The sequence below is a fragment of the Schistocerca cancellata genome, chromosome 9 (assembly GCF_023864275.1).
Source record: "Schistocerca cancellata isolate TAMUIC-IGC-003103 chromosome 9, iqSchCanc2.1, whole genome shotgun sequence".
Lineage (NCBI taxonomy): Eukaryota > Metazoa > Arthropoda > Insecta > Orthoptera > Acrididae > Schistocerca > Schistocerca cancellata.
In genome coordinates this window covers 12,288,854-12,308,374 of record NC_064634.1, presented here as the reverse complement: position 1 = coordinate 12,308,374, position 19,521 = coordinate 12,288,854, and the positions used below count along the sequence as shown (strand labels likewise).

Below are 19,521 nucleotides of genomic sequence, written 5' to 3'. Positions count from 1 at the left end.
GCCGTTTTTTAGGGATGATAAATTTTTTCCGACGGCGCCTCCCACACACTGCATCCCTAAAGGCTCCATTGACCGACGCACTCATCGGAAAAAATACTTCAGGGTTCCGCAAGGTCCCGTGGGGCGACGACATGCGACGCGCATTCGATGCACTAAAAACGGCACTAGCGAACGCTGTCATGCTTGCGCACCCGATATCTGACGCCCCAATATCAATCACAGCTGACGCAAGCGATGCTGCTATCGGTGCTGTGCTCCTGCAGCAGGTGACAGGCTCTGCACAACTTCGACCGAGAACTCTTTGCTATTTACGAGGCAGTTCGGCATTTCCGAGAGGACATTGAGGGTGGGTCAGGGACCATATATACAGACCACAAACCATTGGCGGACACTGTGCATAATCCCACAACCGACCTACCCCCCCGCCGTTTCAGACACATGGACCTAATATGTCAACAGATGTCCGTTATAACAAGGGTGCGGACAACGTCGTTGCTGACTACATGTCACGGGTCGGTACGATCTCGTTTTCTTGGGACTTCGACGACCTAGCTGCCCAACAACACGCAGCGGATGACGACACTCAACAGTTACTCAATAGCGAGTCCACCTCGCTCTCAATTGAGCCCCGCCGAATTCCAGGTTCGGCCTTACTAGTCCTCTGTGACGCCTCCACAGGTACTGCCCGCCCCCTGGTACCGGCCGCCATGCGCCACTATCCACGACCAGTATTCGAGCTACCACACGCCTCATAACAGATCGATTCATATGGACTGGGGTTAGAGCAGACTGCCAAAACTGGGCACGGGCGTGCATACCTTGCCAACGTGCTAAGGTCCGCCGTCACGCATACCCACCGTCGGGCTCGTTTGAGGTACCGAAACGCAGGTTCCGTCACGTCCATCTTGACCTGGTCGGACCGCTCCCTCCTTCCGAGGGTTTCCGATACATTTTACCTATCATCGACTGTGTTAGTCGGTGGGTGAAGGAGATTCCAATAACAGACATTACCGCCGACTCTGTTGCACGGGCCTTCATCGCCTCCTCGATCACGCGGTTCAGTTGCCCATCTTAGGTCACGACGGACCGAGGACGACAATTCGAAGCTGTGCTCTTTGGAAAATTGTGCGATCTATGTGGTGCAAACAAATTACGTACAACCGCTTACCACCGGGAAAGCAATGGCTTGGTCGAGCACTGGCACCGCACATTAAAAGCAGCGCTGTTGTGCCACAACAGATCTCGGTCTGAAGCCCTCCCCTGGGTACTACTAGGTGTCCATTCGGCTTACAAAGACGATTTGCAAGCCTCCCTAGTGGAATTGTTATACGGGGAACCCCTCGTCCTCCCAGCACAATTCGTTGAGGATTCCGATCCCCCCTCGCAATCAGAACTTCCGACACTTATAGAACGCGCCCGACACTTCACCACAAATGTACGCCCCACGAGCACACACAGTCCCTCGTGTCTTCGTGCACAAAGACCTACACATCTGCAATTACGTGATGCTCCGCGATGATACGATACGACCCGCACTACACCCGCCGTACTCGGGCCCACACAAAGTGATAAGCCGCTTGCCGCAGACCTTTGACATTCTGTGCAACGGTAGAATACAAACAGTGTCTGTCTCGGGCCTTAAACCAGCCTGGCACCTCAATGACGAGGCAACTTCAGAATACAACTTCCACCCCGACCACACTCTCGTGCCATCTCTAATACCTCCAACGCGCCGAACATTGCACATCATGAGGAGAGACACATCAGTAGGTATACATATTTTACATATTTTCATTCAGTAATGTCACAGGAAAAAATGTTCTGGAGTAACTCATCTTTAAGAAAGAAAGTCTTCATTACTCCAAAACATACTGTAAGATTAGTATGTGGTGCACACACACCATCACCTTGTAGACATCGGTTTAAGGATTTCAGCATTCTGACTACTGCTTCACAGTATTTTTATTCACTCATGAAGTTTGTTGTAAACAATCCACTGCAGTTCGCAAGGAACAATGATGTACATAATTACAATACCAGAAGGGAAAATGACATTAACTATTCATTATGAGTCACACAAAGACAAACTGAGAGCTAACTGACAACATTTACTTGAGGGTACAGTTGGCACACAGTAAACATGCAAAACAGTGATGCTGATTGCAGGTTCCAAGATTCAGATGCAGTAATACCTGTATTAAGACTGCTGTGAGCATAGCTTTGTAGAGACTCACCACTGTTTACATCTCTTGTCAAACTCTTCAGGCTCTTACAGGCTGGTGTGCTATGCATAGTGTTGTCAAAAGTGTAACTGCATTTGCAGGTTCCTGAGATTTAGGTACTCCAGCAAGAGTGAGAGATTATTTGGAGTAGTTGACTAAGAGAACTCTGGCAGTAACTGTGGGCCATGAAGTTGATTACATAGATTACAGTTGATTACATGCATGACAACACAAACCTTCAGAACCAAGTTGCCACCTCTACTTCTGATTTAAAGATAATAAATTACAGATCCATGGCATCTAAAGAAAGGTTAGTGGTGTTGGAAGAGAACTAAATAACATGAAATGAGATGCAACAATATTATGAAAAGGATAGTTGCTGCTCACCATATAGTGGAAATGCTGAGTCTCATCGAAAAGTGAGCTTTTGGCCAACAAAGGCCTTTGTCGAGGGGGGGGGGGGAAAAAAAAAAAACACACACACACACACACACACACACACACACAGCTTCAGCTGCCAGAGACTGTGGTCAAGTGCGGGCGAGTTGCATTTGCGCGAGTGTCTGTGCATATGTTGTCTATTTTCGACAAAGGCCTTGTTGGCCTAAAGCTCTCTTTCTGACAGTCTTTTTGTTGTGCCTACCTGTGACTCATTATCTCTGCTATATGGTGAGCAGCAATTATCCTTTTCGTAATATTGTTACATTTCACCTTGGATTTTCAATTGTTTGATTTTGCATGAAATGTGATGCAGCAGTGTTAGCACAAAGACAGTGAAGTGAAGAAAAGACTAACATAACTGAAATCAGCAAAATTATTTTATTACAGAAGAGCTGAGCAGCAAAGCTTTTCAGGTGCAGGTCTTTGTGTAAACACGAAAATTAAAAACAGTAGATTGCCTCTGAAGGACCCTCAGATAGAATAATAAGACTTGTTTTACAAATTCTGTATACTGCTTGGAAATCATTGAAGCCTAACTTGCTCAATTTTTGATGAGAAGTTAGACTTTTATGAAAATTTGCAGAAACTGATAAACAACAGTATATTCCACTACAACTGCGGATTTCAGTGTATGAGAGAAAAACTTAAAAAAAGAAAAAAAAGGAAAATAAGTAGGAAACATTGGACAAGATGCTACAGATGTCAAAAATCAATACATCATGTGTGTGACAGAACTTTTGGTCACACTGCCATTCTTGCTGCATGAGTTGTGACTAATTTATAAAACAAATTTAATGAATTAATCCAATTATAATTTGGAAATAATTACTAAATAATTTTTCTGTTTCCATTTCAGATAGAATGAGTGGGGACTGGAGCACACAGCTACATATACTTTGTTGGAAGAGAACCACTGCCCCACCAGTCAGGGTGTCAAATTTTGCTGTCAGCCAGTGACTGCAAAAAGATACTGCATGTTGTTCTTGTTCCCTGCAATCATTATTTGAAATACTGTGTAATTGTAAAATAACAAAGGACTACTGTAAATGACCTGTACTGTACTAAACAAATTGTACCAGTTGTTTGGCATTTGCATCTGTTACTGTAAGGTGAGGAGTCATAATTCCAAAAACTGTGGTGCTAGCAGCATGGTGCAGTGGTTAGCATTGCTGGTTGACATGTTGCGGGTTGTCAGTTCAAACCCAACCACCATTAGTTATTTGTCATTCAGAATTGATCATTTCTGAAAGGTTTTTGAAGTATATTATGTTTGTAATGTTTGTATATTCTGGAATATTCAATTTTTGTATAAATAGCTGCACTGTCCACTCAGGAAGTGCATTCTGTTTTAGCTGTACATGGATGTCAGTAATAAATGTGTTTTCAGTACTAAATGTTGAACTTCATAGATGACGACACCTTCAGATTTGGACTTGATTGTTGTTTAGACATGTCAATATGACTTGACACTCATAATGGCAACAACACATGTACTTGTGAATTTATACTACTGCCAAAGGCACCAAATATACACTATACTGCTAAAATCAATGGCATAAAAAAATTAATAACAGCTTGTAATGGCAATGACAAATGGTACACTTTCATTTTCTAGTATACAACCAAATATACATTAAATTCACTATTGGATTCAGTAATATTTTTGCATGATATTTTGCTTTTATTTACATTTATACAGATGTTGACATGTTGTTTGCTTGTGAACTAGTGCGAAAGAGTTGTTTTTAATTCAAATATCGTAACTGACGAGTGGTTTTTCAAAGTTGATAAATGTACAATTGTTCAAAATTTATATTTTTGCAGTTACACATCAAGTTTGTTGCCATGCATGACTTGATGTGATGGTTTTGTTAAAAGCCACCATTTGCTGTTGTTAGGGGGAGTTGAAATCTATAATTTTTACAAAACTCGATATTTTCTCCCCGCCAGTTAAATTGAAAGTTGATATATGCAAACTGTGGTTTGCTTCTGGGACACCTGAAGGGAGAATAACAACAATGAATGTCACTGACAATAAAGTAAGAGAGCTATCTGGGGGGGGGGGGAAAAAAAAAAAAAAAAAAAGCCCTTGCAGCCAGAAACAAAAATAGAAATAAACTAGTGGTTCACACAACAACATTATCTCCTTCAAAGTTTTCATCATCTGAGAACTAGCAGCCATTAAGTACTTTAGAAAATGCATTTTAACCATCAGCTGTTTATTTAACCTACATATCATCTACCAGTCATAGACCATCACTGGATATCTGTCAACAAAGAAATTGAAAAAAATTTGAAAAAATATCAAATTAAGATTTTAAATGAACAAAAAGATTTTAAAAGTAAGACTTTCTTCGGAAACTTCAGTGAACTTTTGAAATTATCTACCTATCTGACAACCCCCGATGACATCCCCCTCCCCCCTTCCCTTATTTTATATTTTTGTGTGCCATGCCACCCACATAGTTCTGCTTATGACCCTTTCATACTCAGATCCTTTTCTATTTGTCATCAGTTTAATGTGTGCTACTGTGAGCATTCTGTATGTATGTAATGGTTAATTGATATAATTACTGTATACTATAGCTTTTATTTTTGTTATGCATCCAGTACAGGGTGGAGATTTGTTGACTTATACAACTTCTCTCCCTTTTTAAATTTTTTAAATCACAACGGAACAACATTCCTGTTAGTTGTATTGTTTTAAGAATTTGAAGTTGGTAATTTCTTCACTTGTAAATAATAGATTTCAGCTATCAGTTGTCTGTTTTAAATTTTATTGGCAGATCTAGATTTCAGCTAGAAACTAGCCATTCTCAATGCACTATCATTTTTGATCAATGCATGTAATGCCTGTTGGTCGGGAAATGTATTCAATGAACTGTGGATGAAGCCCAACCAACAGGCATTACATGCATTGATCAAAAATGATAGTTCATTGAGAATGGCTAGTTTCTAGCTGAAATCTAGATCTGCCAATAAAATTTAAAAATGACAACTGATAGCTGAAATCTATTATTTACAACTCAATCTAATAGTTGCTGCGTGCAACAGCCTTCTGAATGGAAGGTAACCTGATGAATTTCTTCATTGTATTTCACACCTGGTGGACACAGTTAAAGAATGTCTGTGTTTCTTCATATTCATATCTGTGTATTATGGTATGTCTGTGTACTATAGTCCTCTTATAATTACAGTAACAACACTGCTTAATGGAATAGTTGTAGGTCATTGTGATATCATTTTATGTAAGTTGTACTTAGACTGTTATTCATGTTTTTGTACATGATGAGCCTTGTTACTGAATATGTCAAGTCAGTTGCTTCATGTATTTCATTATTGTATGCCTCTCCATCTTTAGAATGATTTTGGACATGATGTGGTTTGTTACTGCACATGCACTTTATTATTGAATCCCTCTCATCTACATGCTGGGATTAGAATGAGCACTAATTTTTAAGTGCACAGGATGTTGTACTCTATACATGGCCCTGATATATATATTTCCATGGTTACATATAACCAACATTGCTGTGTTAAGGTCATATGTATCATACACTAATGACATCCATGGTCAATCATCTTTATATATAACTTGACTCTGTTCATTTTAGTTACCCTGTGTTTTGAAATAGGTAGATTTTATCATGTACTTACATTTTGTTGTCCACAATATTCAAATGACGTGATATGTGATGGTAATGTTGTTTCTACAATGGCATCTATGATTATATATGCACAGCATGCCACAAGTACTATTACTTCGCATCTTTCACATGTAATAACAATGATTTGTAACCTGATGTCTACGAGATGTCTGACAGTGTAGTCTTACCACATCAAGCAACAAGTTTGTTTGATTTACTATCCTATGTTAATATGGCAACTACTTCTTGTATATGCTTTATTAGTTCCCAAGAAGCTAATGTTGTTAATTGCTCACGTTTCCACTTTGTATCCTGTATTTTACTTTCAGATGGCTGCCTTATGCCCCTTAATCATAAACTGTACAATTTGAATTATGGGCGATGTTTACATCCTCATTAAAAGTTGCATGTTGAAGATTATTTGTATTTACATTAGTTTAGAACTGTACAGTTAGTCCACTTTCATAATATGATTGTAATTATTTAGAACTGTCAGTTTCATAAAATGTGAAGCTGTTACATAAAAAGCTATGTATTTTGGTATCTATACGCTGTCTGATCCACTTATGTATCATTGCTTAAAGGTTGTGGTTGTAGGTTAGATATCGCCTGACATATAATGTTTCACTTTAATTATGTGACTACTCTTTTTATTACTTAAGTATTTGTACCATGAATATGGTTTACATATCTGTTATTTTTAGTGTATCTGGTTTCATTGTTATGTGGACATCACTTTTATTTTGTTATTGTGTACACTGTAACTATCACTGGAACTGTTCTCTATGTTTTCCATCTATCAAAGTTTTCCATCTATCAAAGACTTTTGGTAAAGATACTTCATCCTTTGCTTTGCTAATGATGTAAACATTCCTTGTTATGTTGGCTAAGCATTACAAATGTGCTATCTTTGATGTCACTCGGCAAATGTTGAACTTTGCCGATGTTACGTTCCTTTTTTTTCTTCTATGATACATTCTCTATTTGACTTGAAGGACTGGGAGATATGTTCATTAGTATTTCAAGGATAGGTGGTTGTACGGATGTTTCACTGGGACAACTTTGATGTTGTATTAGCTTAAAAGGAAACTGAGATATGTTTTTAACTGATCTGTTTTACCTTGTACATATACATATGTAATTTTGCACCCATATTTTGTTATGTCACTTTCATGTACACTGTATTTTTTCCGTGTTGTGTTCACAGACATCTGGTGACAATGATCTATGGCAGAAACCAGCAAATGATATACAGGTTATATAAAACAGCTGATGGTTAAAACGGATTTTGTAAAGTAAAAAAACGTTAACTCCTGATATATAAATGATCTAGTAGAAAGCACTGTATTCTCTTTAAGGCTATTCGCAGATGGTGCTGTTGTTTATACCAAAGTAGCAACATCAGAAGATAGTACGAATTTGCAGAATGACCTGCAGAGAACTGATGAATGGTGCACACTCTGGTAGTCGACCCTGAACATGAATAAGTGTAACATATTGCACATACATAGGAAAAGGAATCCACTACTTTACAGCTACACTACTGATGACAAACAGCTGGAGACAGCATCTGCCATAAAATAACCTACCCAGAGCGACAGATAGTCAGAAAAGCAGACACAAGACTCAGATTCATCAGAAGAATCTTAAGGAAATGTAACTCATCCATGAAAGAAGTGGCTTATAAGGTGCTTGTTCACCTGATTCTTGAGTATTGTTCATCTACCTGGGATCCCTATCAGGTAGGACTGATAGAGGAGACAGAGAAGATCCAACGAAGAGCAACGTGTTTCATCACAGGATCATTTAGCGGGCGAGAGAGCATTACAGAGATGCTAAACAAACTCCACTAGCAGATGTTACAAGGGAGATGTTGTGCATCATGGAGAGATTTACTATTGAAATTTCAGGACAGCACTTTTCAGGAGTAGTCAGACAACATATTACTTCCCTCCACATACATCTTGTGCATGGACCACGAGGAGAAAATTCGTGAAATTAAAGCCAATACAGAGGCTTACCAACAGTCATTCTTCCCATGAACCATTTGCAAGTCGAACAGGGTTGGAGGGATCAGATAGTGGAACCGAAAGTACCCTTCACCACACACCATTAGGTGGCTTGCAGAGTATGATGTAGATGTGATGTACATGCAGATTGTTGTTCAGTTTAGCCAGCTTTCTTTGGGAGAAGGAACATCAAGAAAGAAGAAAAAGGGAAGAATACTCTTTGGATAAAATTCAGCACAAGGAAAAAAGATGGCTGGATGGTACCTGTATGTGCCACAACTTTTCAAGCAACAACACATATGTCCAAAGACAGACTCTCAAAAGTAATAAGATTGGGAGAAAAATAATCAGTTAATAACAAACCACAGGTTCCACAAACTTTGTGTGAAGATGTTATATTAAATAATGAAGGAGGAAAATCCAATGTGTTTAAAGTATGTTTCTATATGGAACAAAATCAGCCATACCAAAGCTCTCCATAGGTGAAGTATTCTATTCAAGACAGTTTTGGCTATAAAATTTATGCATATGATTCTTTCCTGAGCACAGGCAAAGAAAATGTTGCTTTTTATACTTGGCTTGAAACAGAAGGACCGAAATGAGACAGTGAAGTACCCTCTGCTCTATTGGTTTCCCTCAGGAACTTGAGGCGTCCCAGCCAGTAAATGGTCCAAATGAAATTCATTTATTTTCTGATTCCTGTACCAGTCAAAATAAAAATACAGGAATGATGTGTGCAGTAATGGCCTTCATGGTAGAAAGTGGATAATGTAATAAGTTTGTCAGATGCAGCTGAAACTAGGGCTGCTCGACTCTGTTAAGCATGCTTCTTCAACCATCAGAGCATATAAAAATCATCCATTCTTGATTAACTTGGAACTATAACTGTATTTACTGAAAAGTTAAACAATTGTATCCAATCTGTTACATCAGTGAGAAGATGTTTTACATGAGCATAATATTGTCCTTAACACAATGGGAAAGGCTAACAGAAAATAAATAGTAGAGATAAAGTTGTAACTATGTACAGTTATGCAGAGAATGAAGGAAAGGCAAAGAATAAAAGGACTGCACACACACAGCAGATGACGATGGATGACGAAAATCTGTCAATACATCAGCCCCTGTGGTGGAAGCTGAGTGGTATCTCTGAAATGTGCAGGGGAATGCACACGGCATCAAGAGCAAATCGTACATATTGACTGTAGAAGTGAGCTGGAAAGTTGCTGAGTTTGTAGTTGCACTTGAGTTTGAGGTCATGCTTGTGGCTGCACCAAGTTAGGAAGCTGTTTTCTTCAAACATCAGTTGGAGATACATCCTGAAAGATGTCCATTGATTTGACTTGGTTAATGGAGACAGTTGTGGTTCTGCCATTGATGGAAATGTCTAGTGTCTGTAACACTCAGTGTGGGCCCGTATATGGAGCTTGCATAGAAAGCTTCACACCATCTGTATATAGCATCATGTTTGAACAGTTAGTCAAACCATGACGTATGTAACAAGGTGGTGTGCCACGCCTAGAACCTTCATACAGAAGAAAGCAAGTCATGAGCTCATGCAAGTGACGTAGAAAATTTGGCTGATCTTGAGTGGCAGACTGCTGAGAATCAGGGTCAACGAATTCACCTGGAAGCCACATTGATTTGCCAAAAACCAGTTGTGCCAAAGAAGCATCTCTGTCCAGCTTCTAAGTGTTTTGCAACCCAAAAAGAAAAAAGAAGAAAAAAAAACAAAAAAGAAAATGTACTATTAATCTTGGGCATTCCAGTTTCTTCACAAATCCCGTAGTATCGCATGAAGGGTGTAGAAAGGTATATTTTACCCACCTTTACTGTAAAGCCTTTCTAAATTTAGAACACACTGAAACCTTTATTGGCTCCAGCATAATGAATGTAACTAAGTGGTAGCTGGTAGTGTTTTCTGCAGCATTCTTTTACAGGTGGAATCATAACTTCACATACAGAATGACTCAACATTTACATTATGTATAGTACTTGTTTGCAACACAGAATAATTCTGTACATGGGATACTAGCAAATGAATACATTACTTACTGCAGCTACTGAAGGAATATTTCTCTGGTCTGGTGATGGGTGTGTCACATCTGCTCCTATGATCATGATCGGTTCATTAAGACATGGAGGTCTGGAAAAAAAATACAAAAAATAATTTTTGCACATTCTCACTTTATAAATGAGGTGCTTTATTCTATGAATGTGAGCTGGCCCTTCAGCTTATAGCTTACAGCAAAAAGGATAGGGGTGTTATTTTAACTTAATGAGAAGTTCATACAACGAGAGGGAGAAAAACTGTTGTTGTTGTGGTCTCCAGTACGAAGACTGGACTAGGCAGCTCTCCACACTAGTCTACCCTGTAAAAGTCTCTTCATCTCTGAATAACTACTACAACCTACATCCATTTGAACATACTTACTGTACCCAAGCCTTGGTCTCCATCTACCAATTTTATCCCTACACTTCCTACCATTACCAAATTATCTATTCCTTGATGTCTCAGGATGCATCCTATCAACCATTCCCTTCTTTTAATCAAGTTGTGCCATATAGTTCTTTTTTCCCCTATTTCATTCAGTACCTTTCTATTAGTTATTTTATCTAACCCTCTAATCTTCAATGTTCTTCTGTAGCACCACATTTCGAAAGCTTAAATTTGCTTTTTGTCTCAACTGGTTAAATTCTCTTTTTGTCTCAACTGCTTATCATCCATGTTTTATTTCTGTAGAAGGCTATACTCCAGACATTTACCTCCAGGACAGACTTCCCAACATTTAAATTTATATTCAATGATAAAAAATTTCTCTTTTTCAGAAATGCTTTACTTGCCATTGCCAGACTGCATTTTCTGTTCTCTCTACTGTAGCCATCATGCCACAATAGCAAAACTCATCTACTACTTTTAATGTCTCGTTTTATAATCTAATTTCCTCGGTGTCACCTGATTTGATACAGCTACATTCCATCACCCTTGTTTCACTTTTACCAATATTCATCTTATAACTTCTTTTTATGATACTATCCATTCTGTTCAATTGCTCTTGCAAGTTCTTTGCTACCCCTGACAGAGTGACAATGTCATCAGCAAACCTTGGAAGTTTTTACTTCTTCTCCCTGAGCATTGATGTCCTTTCAAAATTTCTCTTTATTTCTCTTTACTTTATCTTGAATAACACAGGGAAAAGGTTACAATCCTGTCTCACTTCCTTCTCAACTACTGCTTCCCTTTAATTTATTTCAACTCTTGTAACTGCAGCCAGATTTTTGCACAAATTGTAAATCACCTTTCACTCCCTGTTTTTGAACACTAGAGTCCCATTTCAGAGTAATTGGGTGTATACACCTTCCTGCTACCCTTCTTGTGGCATTTATTGCTTGCTTTGCTTAAATAAATTAATATAAATGCCAAGGTGGGCCCTTGAAGAAGCCATGGCCAATTTCTATTTTGATATTGAAAGGAACAAACACCAGCAGAGTGGTGCTAGAAAAAAAGCTTTCTTGAACAAAAAGATGCACTGGAATCATAGACTGATATGGATTTGATGGAAAATTTCTGGCATTGTGCAGCTGGTTCACAGTATTAAATGGAAGGCACAGTGCTAAGAATGCTTCTCATACTACAGCAGGAAACATTTACAGTGGCATCCAGGAAAGAAATAACTGTTTGAGAGTTTGACCCCCTCCCTCCTGTGTTCCCTTCTTCCTCTGTAATTGCTAATGAGAAGTATTCAGCTTAACATGTTGTGGGGCGGTGGGTGGAATAATTGTTAATGTTCCTACTATTTATTTAATGCTGTTGTTTGCCGTTCTCAACACTGGCTCTGTAACTACAATATTGGCAACCAGAAAGTGATTAGCAAAACGTGAAACCTGTAATTAGAATTCCTAGTGCCCACTTCATCTGAGAAATACATTTATAGCTCTGAGGAATTAGGAGATTGTCTGGGATTCATAATCAAAACACCATTCTCTCTAAAATGTTCACTATATTCTGAAAGTCACTGACCAAAAAGAATCCACACAATCCAACTACCAGAGCAGTTCAGAGTTTAATGCGCTGATGCAACTATAACTGTTCAAATTAAATGTTTAAGTGAATGCTCGCCATAATTTGATGATAATGTTCATCAAACGCCACGCTAATAATGGTAGAATGTCTGTCCTGCAGCGGCATGTGAAAATACGACATACGCAAACTAAAGATAGATCATTACCGTCATCCCAAAATTAACACTTCACTCGAAAACAATTTCATGGTTACAAGTATCCCGAGTGACATATTACTGCATCCGAGGCTGTTTATATCAACGATACCGATGCGACGTGACTCCCGGCACAGGTGGTGCGCTAATCAGCTTCTGGAGAGAACTGGGACCCTCTTTTTCTTGCGTAGCGTTCTTACATATAAAGCCGCGGTGTGGACGGCTAGGGGAACGCCTGATCAAATCTGCTCTCCCGACTAGCCGCTGGGCTAGTAATGCACCACTTTAAATTATTGAATAAATCATTGCTTCCTTTGCTGATGGCCGATGAAGCTCTCAATTTAAATGTGCAATCAGCACACAGGTAAGTAATCATAATAAAAGTCTGACATGGCTAAGTCAAATATTTTGGGTGAGATAATTAATTTAATTACACAACACGCAGTAGACGAGCTCTGAACTTGCCCTTTGGAGATATGCTATTGCTATAGTTTTATAGTTATTCAGTTGAAACTTCTCACATCTTTATGATTATAGCGGATCTCCCTTCTACTTAAATTTAAACATCCTAGCTTTATTTATTCGCCTACTTAATCTATCTTGCTTCCTTAATTTCTAAGACAAAAACCAGAAAATCATGAATTTCAACTAAAATTTTAATTTGTGAGATCCAGAAAACTGTTTATACTAAATTATTATGCAAAAGGAATCTAAATATAAATTTTTAAGTTTCTAGCTTTTTTCTGTTGTGCCAATGATTTTTACAGAAAAACATCCAAATTAGGAAAATGGTTAAAGTTATGTATTACTCCTGACATGCTAGAAACGTTTCAGGTTATTTACTTCATTTTAAAGTATTGCGCAATATTTATGACGTCAGAGCTAGTTACAGCGGACTAGGCTGGCACACAATGGAAAGACTGATGTGAATTTTATAAGGTGTGAGTATGCTGCTTCCCTACACTGTGACTGTAAATACACAATGATGGCACAGTGAAATTTATGCTGTGGCTGCCATCCAAGAGCGAAATGAAATCTTGTGAAGAAGAAGATGAGTTTCTGTCTCTGAGGAACAATATAATTGGAATAAAAATGGTTACTAATTTAGTTGATTGACTGTTCTTTCTGTTCTTGGTAGAATATTTTATACATTACTAATGAAAATACACATGACACTGGTATAATATTGTAATGCCCCTATGGAGAATCTCAGTTGTTTTCCAACAATGCCCTTTATTAATATTTGATTTAGGACTAAAATGAGAGGAATTATCTCAGGGAAAATGTGATGTAAAATTACTGAACTTGGATAAAATATGCAACACATAAATATATAACAAATTACAACAACTGTTCTGAGAAGAAACTAAGTTGAACAATAAACCTGGATGACTTGTTCCAACAGAGAGGCTGAATAAAATAATCTTGTCATTTACAGGTCCGATATTATAAACAGTTAAGATATAAGTGACATTAAGCAGGTAAGTGGTGCATTTGTAATTGGGACAATGTAATTTTTTTTACTAGGAATAATTTACAATATAGTCTGGATGGGATTATGAGTAGTATCTGCAGTTAGACGTGAGTGAGTAAGAGAACTGTCTCTGAGCATTCTGCAATAAGTTTTGGCAGATGGACATATGTTTATTAATATCCATTATTTCAAAGCAGTTCATCTTCCTTACTTTATGGATGTGATAGTAGACTTCACTTCGCACCTTCTAACTATGGTCTTCTTTAAGCAGATGTTCTGCAAAAGTAGAGTTTCCTTTCCTACGTTTCCAACTTCTGTGGTGTTCCTTCCTCGTGGATGCATATTGTCCTGCCAGACTGATCTACATAGAATCTGGCACAATTAAAACTGACTTTATATATTTCACTCTTTTCTACAGCTGAAGTGCTGGACTTACCATTAGGCGAAAAGTGTTCAACAGTGTTGTGCACATAAAATGACATTTCAAAGTTCCAGGATTTTAGATTTCTTGTCACAATCAGAGAAACTTTTTCTAGATATGGAACTGTGTACCATTTTTGAGATCTTGAGGTGATGAGCTGAGAACAGGGCAAAAAAGTGAGGACACTTGTTGTTTCTGCTTTTTATGAATTATGAAGTCCACCAATGCTGGGGACTAGCCCTTGTTTGATTGTATTTAATTCAGTTGTCATCACTCATGAGGATGGATATTAGGTGATGTGTCACTGAAATGAATGCAGTATGTTTATGAGTCAATAGATGCAGGGAATTGGCAGACCATACAGTGTCTGCATTGGTAGGGTTTCTGTAAATCTTGGAAGTATAAATGTGATAACTGATATCTATGCTTAGATTTACATAATTTACTGAGTTACCCCCCAGCTCCAGAGTGGATATGATACTGTTGTTTCTGAAATTTAGCTGCTTGAGGAATGTTCGAAGTTGTCTGATAGTATATGTAAATAAGCATAACACATCACTGACATATCCAAAGCAGCATCCACCCTTGAAAAACAAGGTGTTATTTTCCAAAGAACTATTTTCAAAATTTTCCATAAAGTTTTCAACAAGAATTGGACTGAGGGAGGATCCCATGCCTAGACCATTCGACTTTTTGTGTATCTTGTCATTGAAATGAAAATTTTTTTTGTTAGGCAAATGTGTGTAGATCATCCTATTTCAGCTCTGACAACTGGGTTAGCTCCTGATTTATGTATGAAGTCTGTGAGAATGTTTAGGTGATACTGTTAAGGTATATTAGTAAATAAGTTGCTGACATAAAAAGAAACTAGCTCGACACAAAGGATGATTTGAACTGAATTTAAGAATAACATGATTTGGTTTAAACTTGGTTTTAATTTTGATCAAGTCAGTTATCTCACTGGCTAATTTGTAGCATAGGGCTGAGAATGTAGACACTACAGAATGGATGGGCATATTATCCTTATGGAGTTTATGTAGGCCTTACAGTCTGGGAGCTATAGGATTCATGTTGGTGATACAAAAGGTATCATAGTCTGATATTATACTTTTACACAGTTTGATAATACTTCTAGCTTTATCATTAGAAGATTGTGTGGGGTCCATTGCATCTGTTGTTGGGGGACATTATAAAATATTGCATTTTGTTTACGTAGACACCTTTTTTCATCACGACAAGAGTACTCCCTTTGTCTGATATGATTACTGTAACCATACTATCACTCTTCCTGAAACTGTTTAAGACTTGTCTTTTTTTTAGCTGAAGGGGCACTAGTAATAGGTTAGACCTTCCCAGTTCATGAGCATGTTTCGAGGAGATATCACACCCTAGCATAACTCAAGGGTTATTTCCCCCCCCCCCCCCCCCTTTCTATTTCTTTCCTGGAAACTTTTGTGATAGGGCGTGTTTTTGCATTTTTCCCATTGCTTTTGGAGACTATCTACTTAAAGAAGGCCATAATTGCTATGTGAAACATGAAATCTTATGTCACATCCATAAGAGAGGAAGGTGAACTACCTTGAAATAATGGAAATTAGTAAAAATATGTCAATTTTGCTTATTGCTACATGACCAGATACAGTTCGATTATTTGCCACTTGTAACTGCAGATACAATTCAAAATCCAATCCAGGCTATGTTGTAAACCGCCCCTTCTACTCACATGCCCCATTTTTTTCCTTTATTTCAGTTACCATAGTTTCACTACCCCGTCACAACAACAGCTACATCACTTGCCTGCTTACTCTCACTTATATATCTTATCTGTTTGTAATATTGGACCATATAAAGGACTAGATTATTTTGTTCAGCCACTCCCTTGGACCATATCACCAAAGTTATTTTCTTCTCAGAAAAGTTGTCATAATTTATTATATAGTTCATTATTCAACATCTCACATATTTTATCTAATCCAATAATTTTACATCACATTTTCACTGAAATAATTCCTCATTTTAGTCCTAAATCAAACATTACCAATGATCATTGTTGGAAACCAACTGAGATACTCTGCAGATGAATTAGTTGATCTTACGAAAATTTCATGGCCACACACCTTTATCTTTGTACCTGATGATGGTGTAACAGATGAAAACCAGTTTGCAAAATCAATAACAAAAATCCTAGAACATTACACCAGTGTCACATGTGTTTTCATCCATAATGGTCCTAATTTGATTGATTTCCATGACATTATTCATTAAATTGTTTTATGATTCTATCACTGTGAGAATAACTCATATACTTAATTATGGCAGAAGATATAAATGAAAATTTGTTAGACAACTTTAGGAAGGAAAGCATCTAGAGAATTTCCTAGACAGCAATACCATTTGTTTTAATGAACTTCTCTGATCCTAAATTATTCAACATGCTGTACAGTTCTTCAGAATGGCACAATTGCAAATCAACAAATTTATGTTAACTTTTACATTTCTTGTTTCAGTTTGAGTACCTGTTTTGCAAATCATATTTCCTCTCTCCTACCCCTTTCCACACATGCCTCCACAATTTATCAGTTGCACTGACTGGCCACAAATTCCTCTCCTGTGTCAACATCTTCATTGACTAGCACTTGCACCCTATGTCCTCAAATTACATGTGGGATGTATTCCAATCTCTGCCTTCCCCTACAGTTTTTATCCTGTACAGTTCTGCCTAGTACCCAGGAGATTAATTCCTGATGCCTTACCACATGTCCTATCATTGCAAGATGGCGTTGAGTGAACATTTTTCGTGTAGTGATGTCCCAGTTTCTTTAAAAAGTGATAGTGAGATTTGTAAAATTTGCGTGAAGAAGTTCAAAAGAGGGATCCTGTGTGCCGACTGCAAGTACTGGTACCACGATAAATGTGTCAAAGTCAATTTGAAATATATAAAAGATGAACATGACTGGACATGCCGACAGTGCTTCGTAAGTGCCGTGGAAAACGAAATAACGAACACACTAAAAACAAAAGAAAAAATAATAAGCATGTTAACAGATGATTTAGTATCAATCAATACAAAATATCAAGAACTTCTGAGAAAATATCAAGAGCTGGAAACTAAATATAAAGCAGTGGATCGGAATTATCGCTTAACTCAAGACAACGCCATTGTTAATAGTCATTCCGCACAGAAAATGTGGTGTGTGCCGAAAAAAACAAACAAGCAAGAACTACATGTAAGTACAGCCCCAGTGATACCATTATCAAACAAATTCTCAGCACTTGTAGCGGATTGTGGTAACACAATAGACATAAACAAACCAGAAAGTAATCACAAAACTACCGCTAAAGAACCAAAAAAGAACTTGCCAACCTTAAGATGCACCAAAGGGCTTCTTCTGTATGCCGACAGTCATGGAAAAGATCTATCCAAACGTTTTCGCGAAAGTATGCCTTCAAAGCATTCAGTTTTTGCGAAAATCAAGCCTGGTGCAATGTTAAATGCAGTGGTGGAGAATATTACAACAGAAAAAAGTCAATTGGACAAAGACGCTCACGTTGTGATTATTGGCGGCGGCATCAACGTATACAAAACTGAAAGCAAGACAGCCCTGTGAGGCCTCCATAACATATTACCAAAACTATTTCAAACGAACATTGTCATCACAAACGTGCCAGTGCGACATGATTTACCACAGTGGTCGTGTGTAAACAAAGAGATTCGACACTACAATTCCGAGCTAAAGAAACTGTGTGATAAATTTAGCCATGTAAATTTGATAGACTTAAGTAAGATGAGTCGTGATGAATATACAAAACACGGATTCCACTTAAACAGGAAAGGGAAGGTCAAGCTAGTTTCCCACATAAGCAAACTGTGCGAGAAAGTCAGTGTGGAGAAAGCTCCAATTGCTCTGGGCTACAACAGCGAGACTTTTTTAGAATAAAGGACCATAATAACAGTTTTCAGGAATGTATTTCGGATATGACTGAGTCCCATTCGCACAAAGAAAACCCAGGCTGTGAAATAAGTGTTCAGTCATTGCAGATCAGTTCCAAAGAACCAGTGTATACAAAATGTCGTAAAAAGTGTAACTCAAACAATTTTGATTCTTGCAAAATGGTAAATAAACAAGAAGGGATAACGCCCTTAAAGTTAATGCATTTAAATGTGCAATATCTCAGAAACAAACTAGACATTCTACAAATATTCATAGAGGAACACTTGCCACATGTACAGGTAACAACGGAACACGGGCTAAAATGCAGTGAAATACGAGGCCTGCCCAGAAAGTAAGTTCCAACTGATTGTGAAATGGAAACCACAGTGAATATCAGAAATGTTTTATTTGTAACAGTTAGTTACACCTTCCAGCTACTTCTCTGCATAGTTGCCGTTCTGACTTAGACATTTGTCGTAGTGTTGTACCAACTTTTCAATACCCTCATCATAGAAGGCAGCTGCCAATGCTTTCCGCCAATTCTCCATGCTGCCCTACAGCTCATTATCTGTGACAAAATCTTGCCTTCATAGACAGCGGTTCATGCGACCAGAGATGAAACTCAGAGGGAGACAATTACGGGCTGTATTGTGGGTAATCAAACACCTCCAATTGAAAACGGTGCATCTCACCAGGCCCTCGTACTTGGCGGGAGACACTATTTTCTAGACATCTTTTATGCGCTCTGTGAGCTCAGAAATGAAAAGAGCGATGTGATGCTATCTGGGGTCATACTAGAGACACTGCCCAACACATCTGTGCAAAGCTTTATCGGATTTTCGTAGTCGTTTCCATTTCGCGACCGATCGGAACTTACTTTCTGTACGCCCCTCGTAATATACTATAGATTAGAAGGTTACTTACTAGCAAGTAGTTATTGTAGGCAAAACCATAAAGGTGGTGGTGTGGTAATTTATGTTAATAAGGATGTAGAAGCTAAAAAAATTTCCTTTCTTGAACACCACACCAAAGAAGGATCAATTGAAATGACAGGTATTGTACGCCACAGTAATGATCTTAAAGTTACCAAAGCATAAAGTGATTGGAGTGTATAGGCCACCAAATGCTGATGTAATGCTGTTTATGGATAATCTTAGT

General features: G+C 38.1%; 1 protein-coding gene across 2 annotated transcripts in view; it reads right to left on the bottom strand.

The window, feature by feature from the left end:
• The window catches only part of LOC126101571 (protein argonaute-2-like), a 317,714-nt gene that overhangs the window by 15,872 nt on the left and 282,321 nt on the right, over positions 1-19,521 (bottom strand). For both annotated transcript variants that reach the window (XM_049912221.1, XM_049912220.1), the window contains exon 17: positions 10,375-10,465. In XM_049912221.1, coding sequence (XP_049768178.1) covers positions 10,375-10,465 — 91 coding nt within the window. The remainder of the gene's footprint in view (positions 1-10,374; positions 10,466-19,521) is intronic.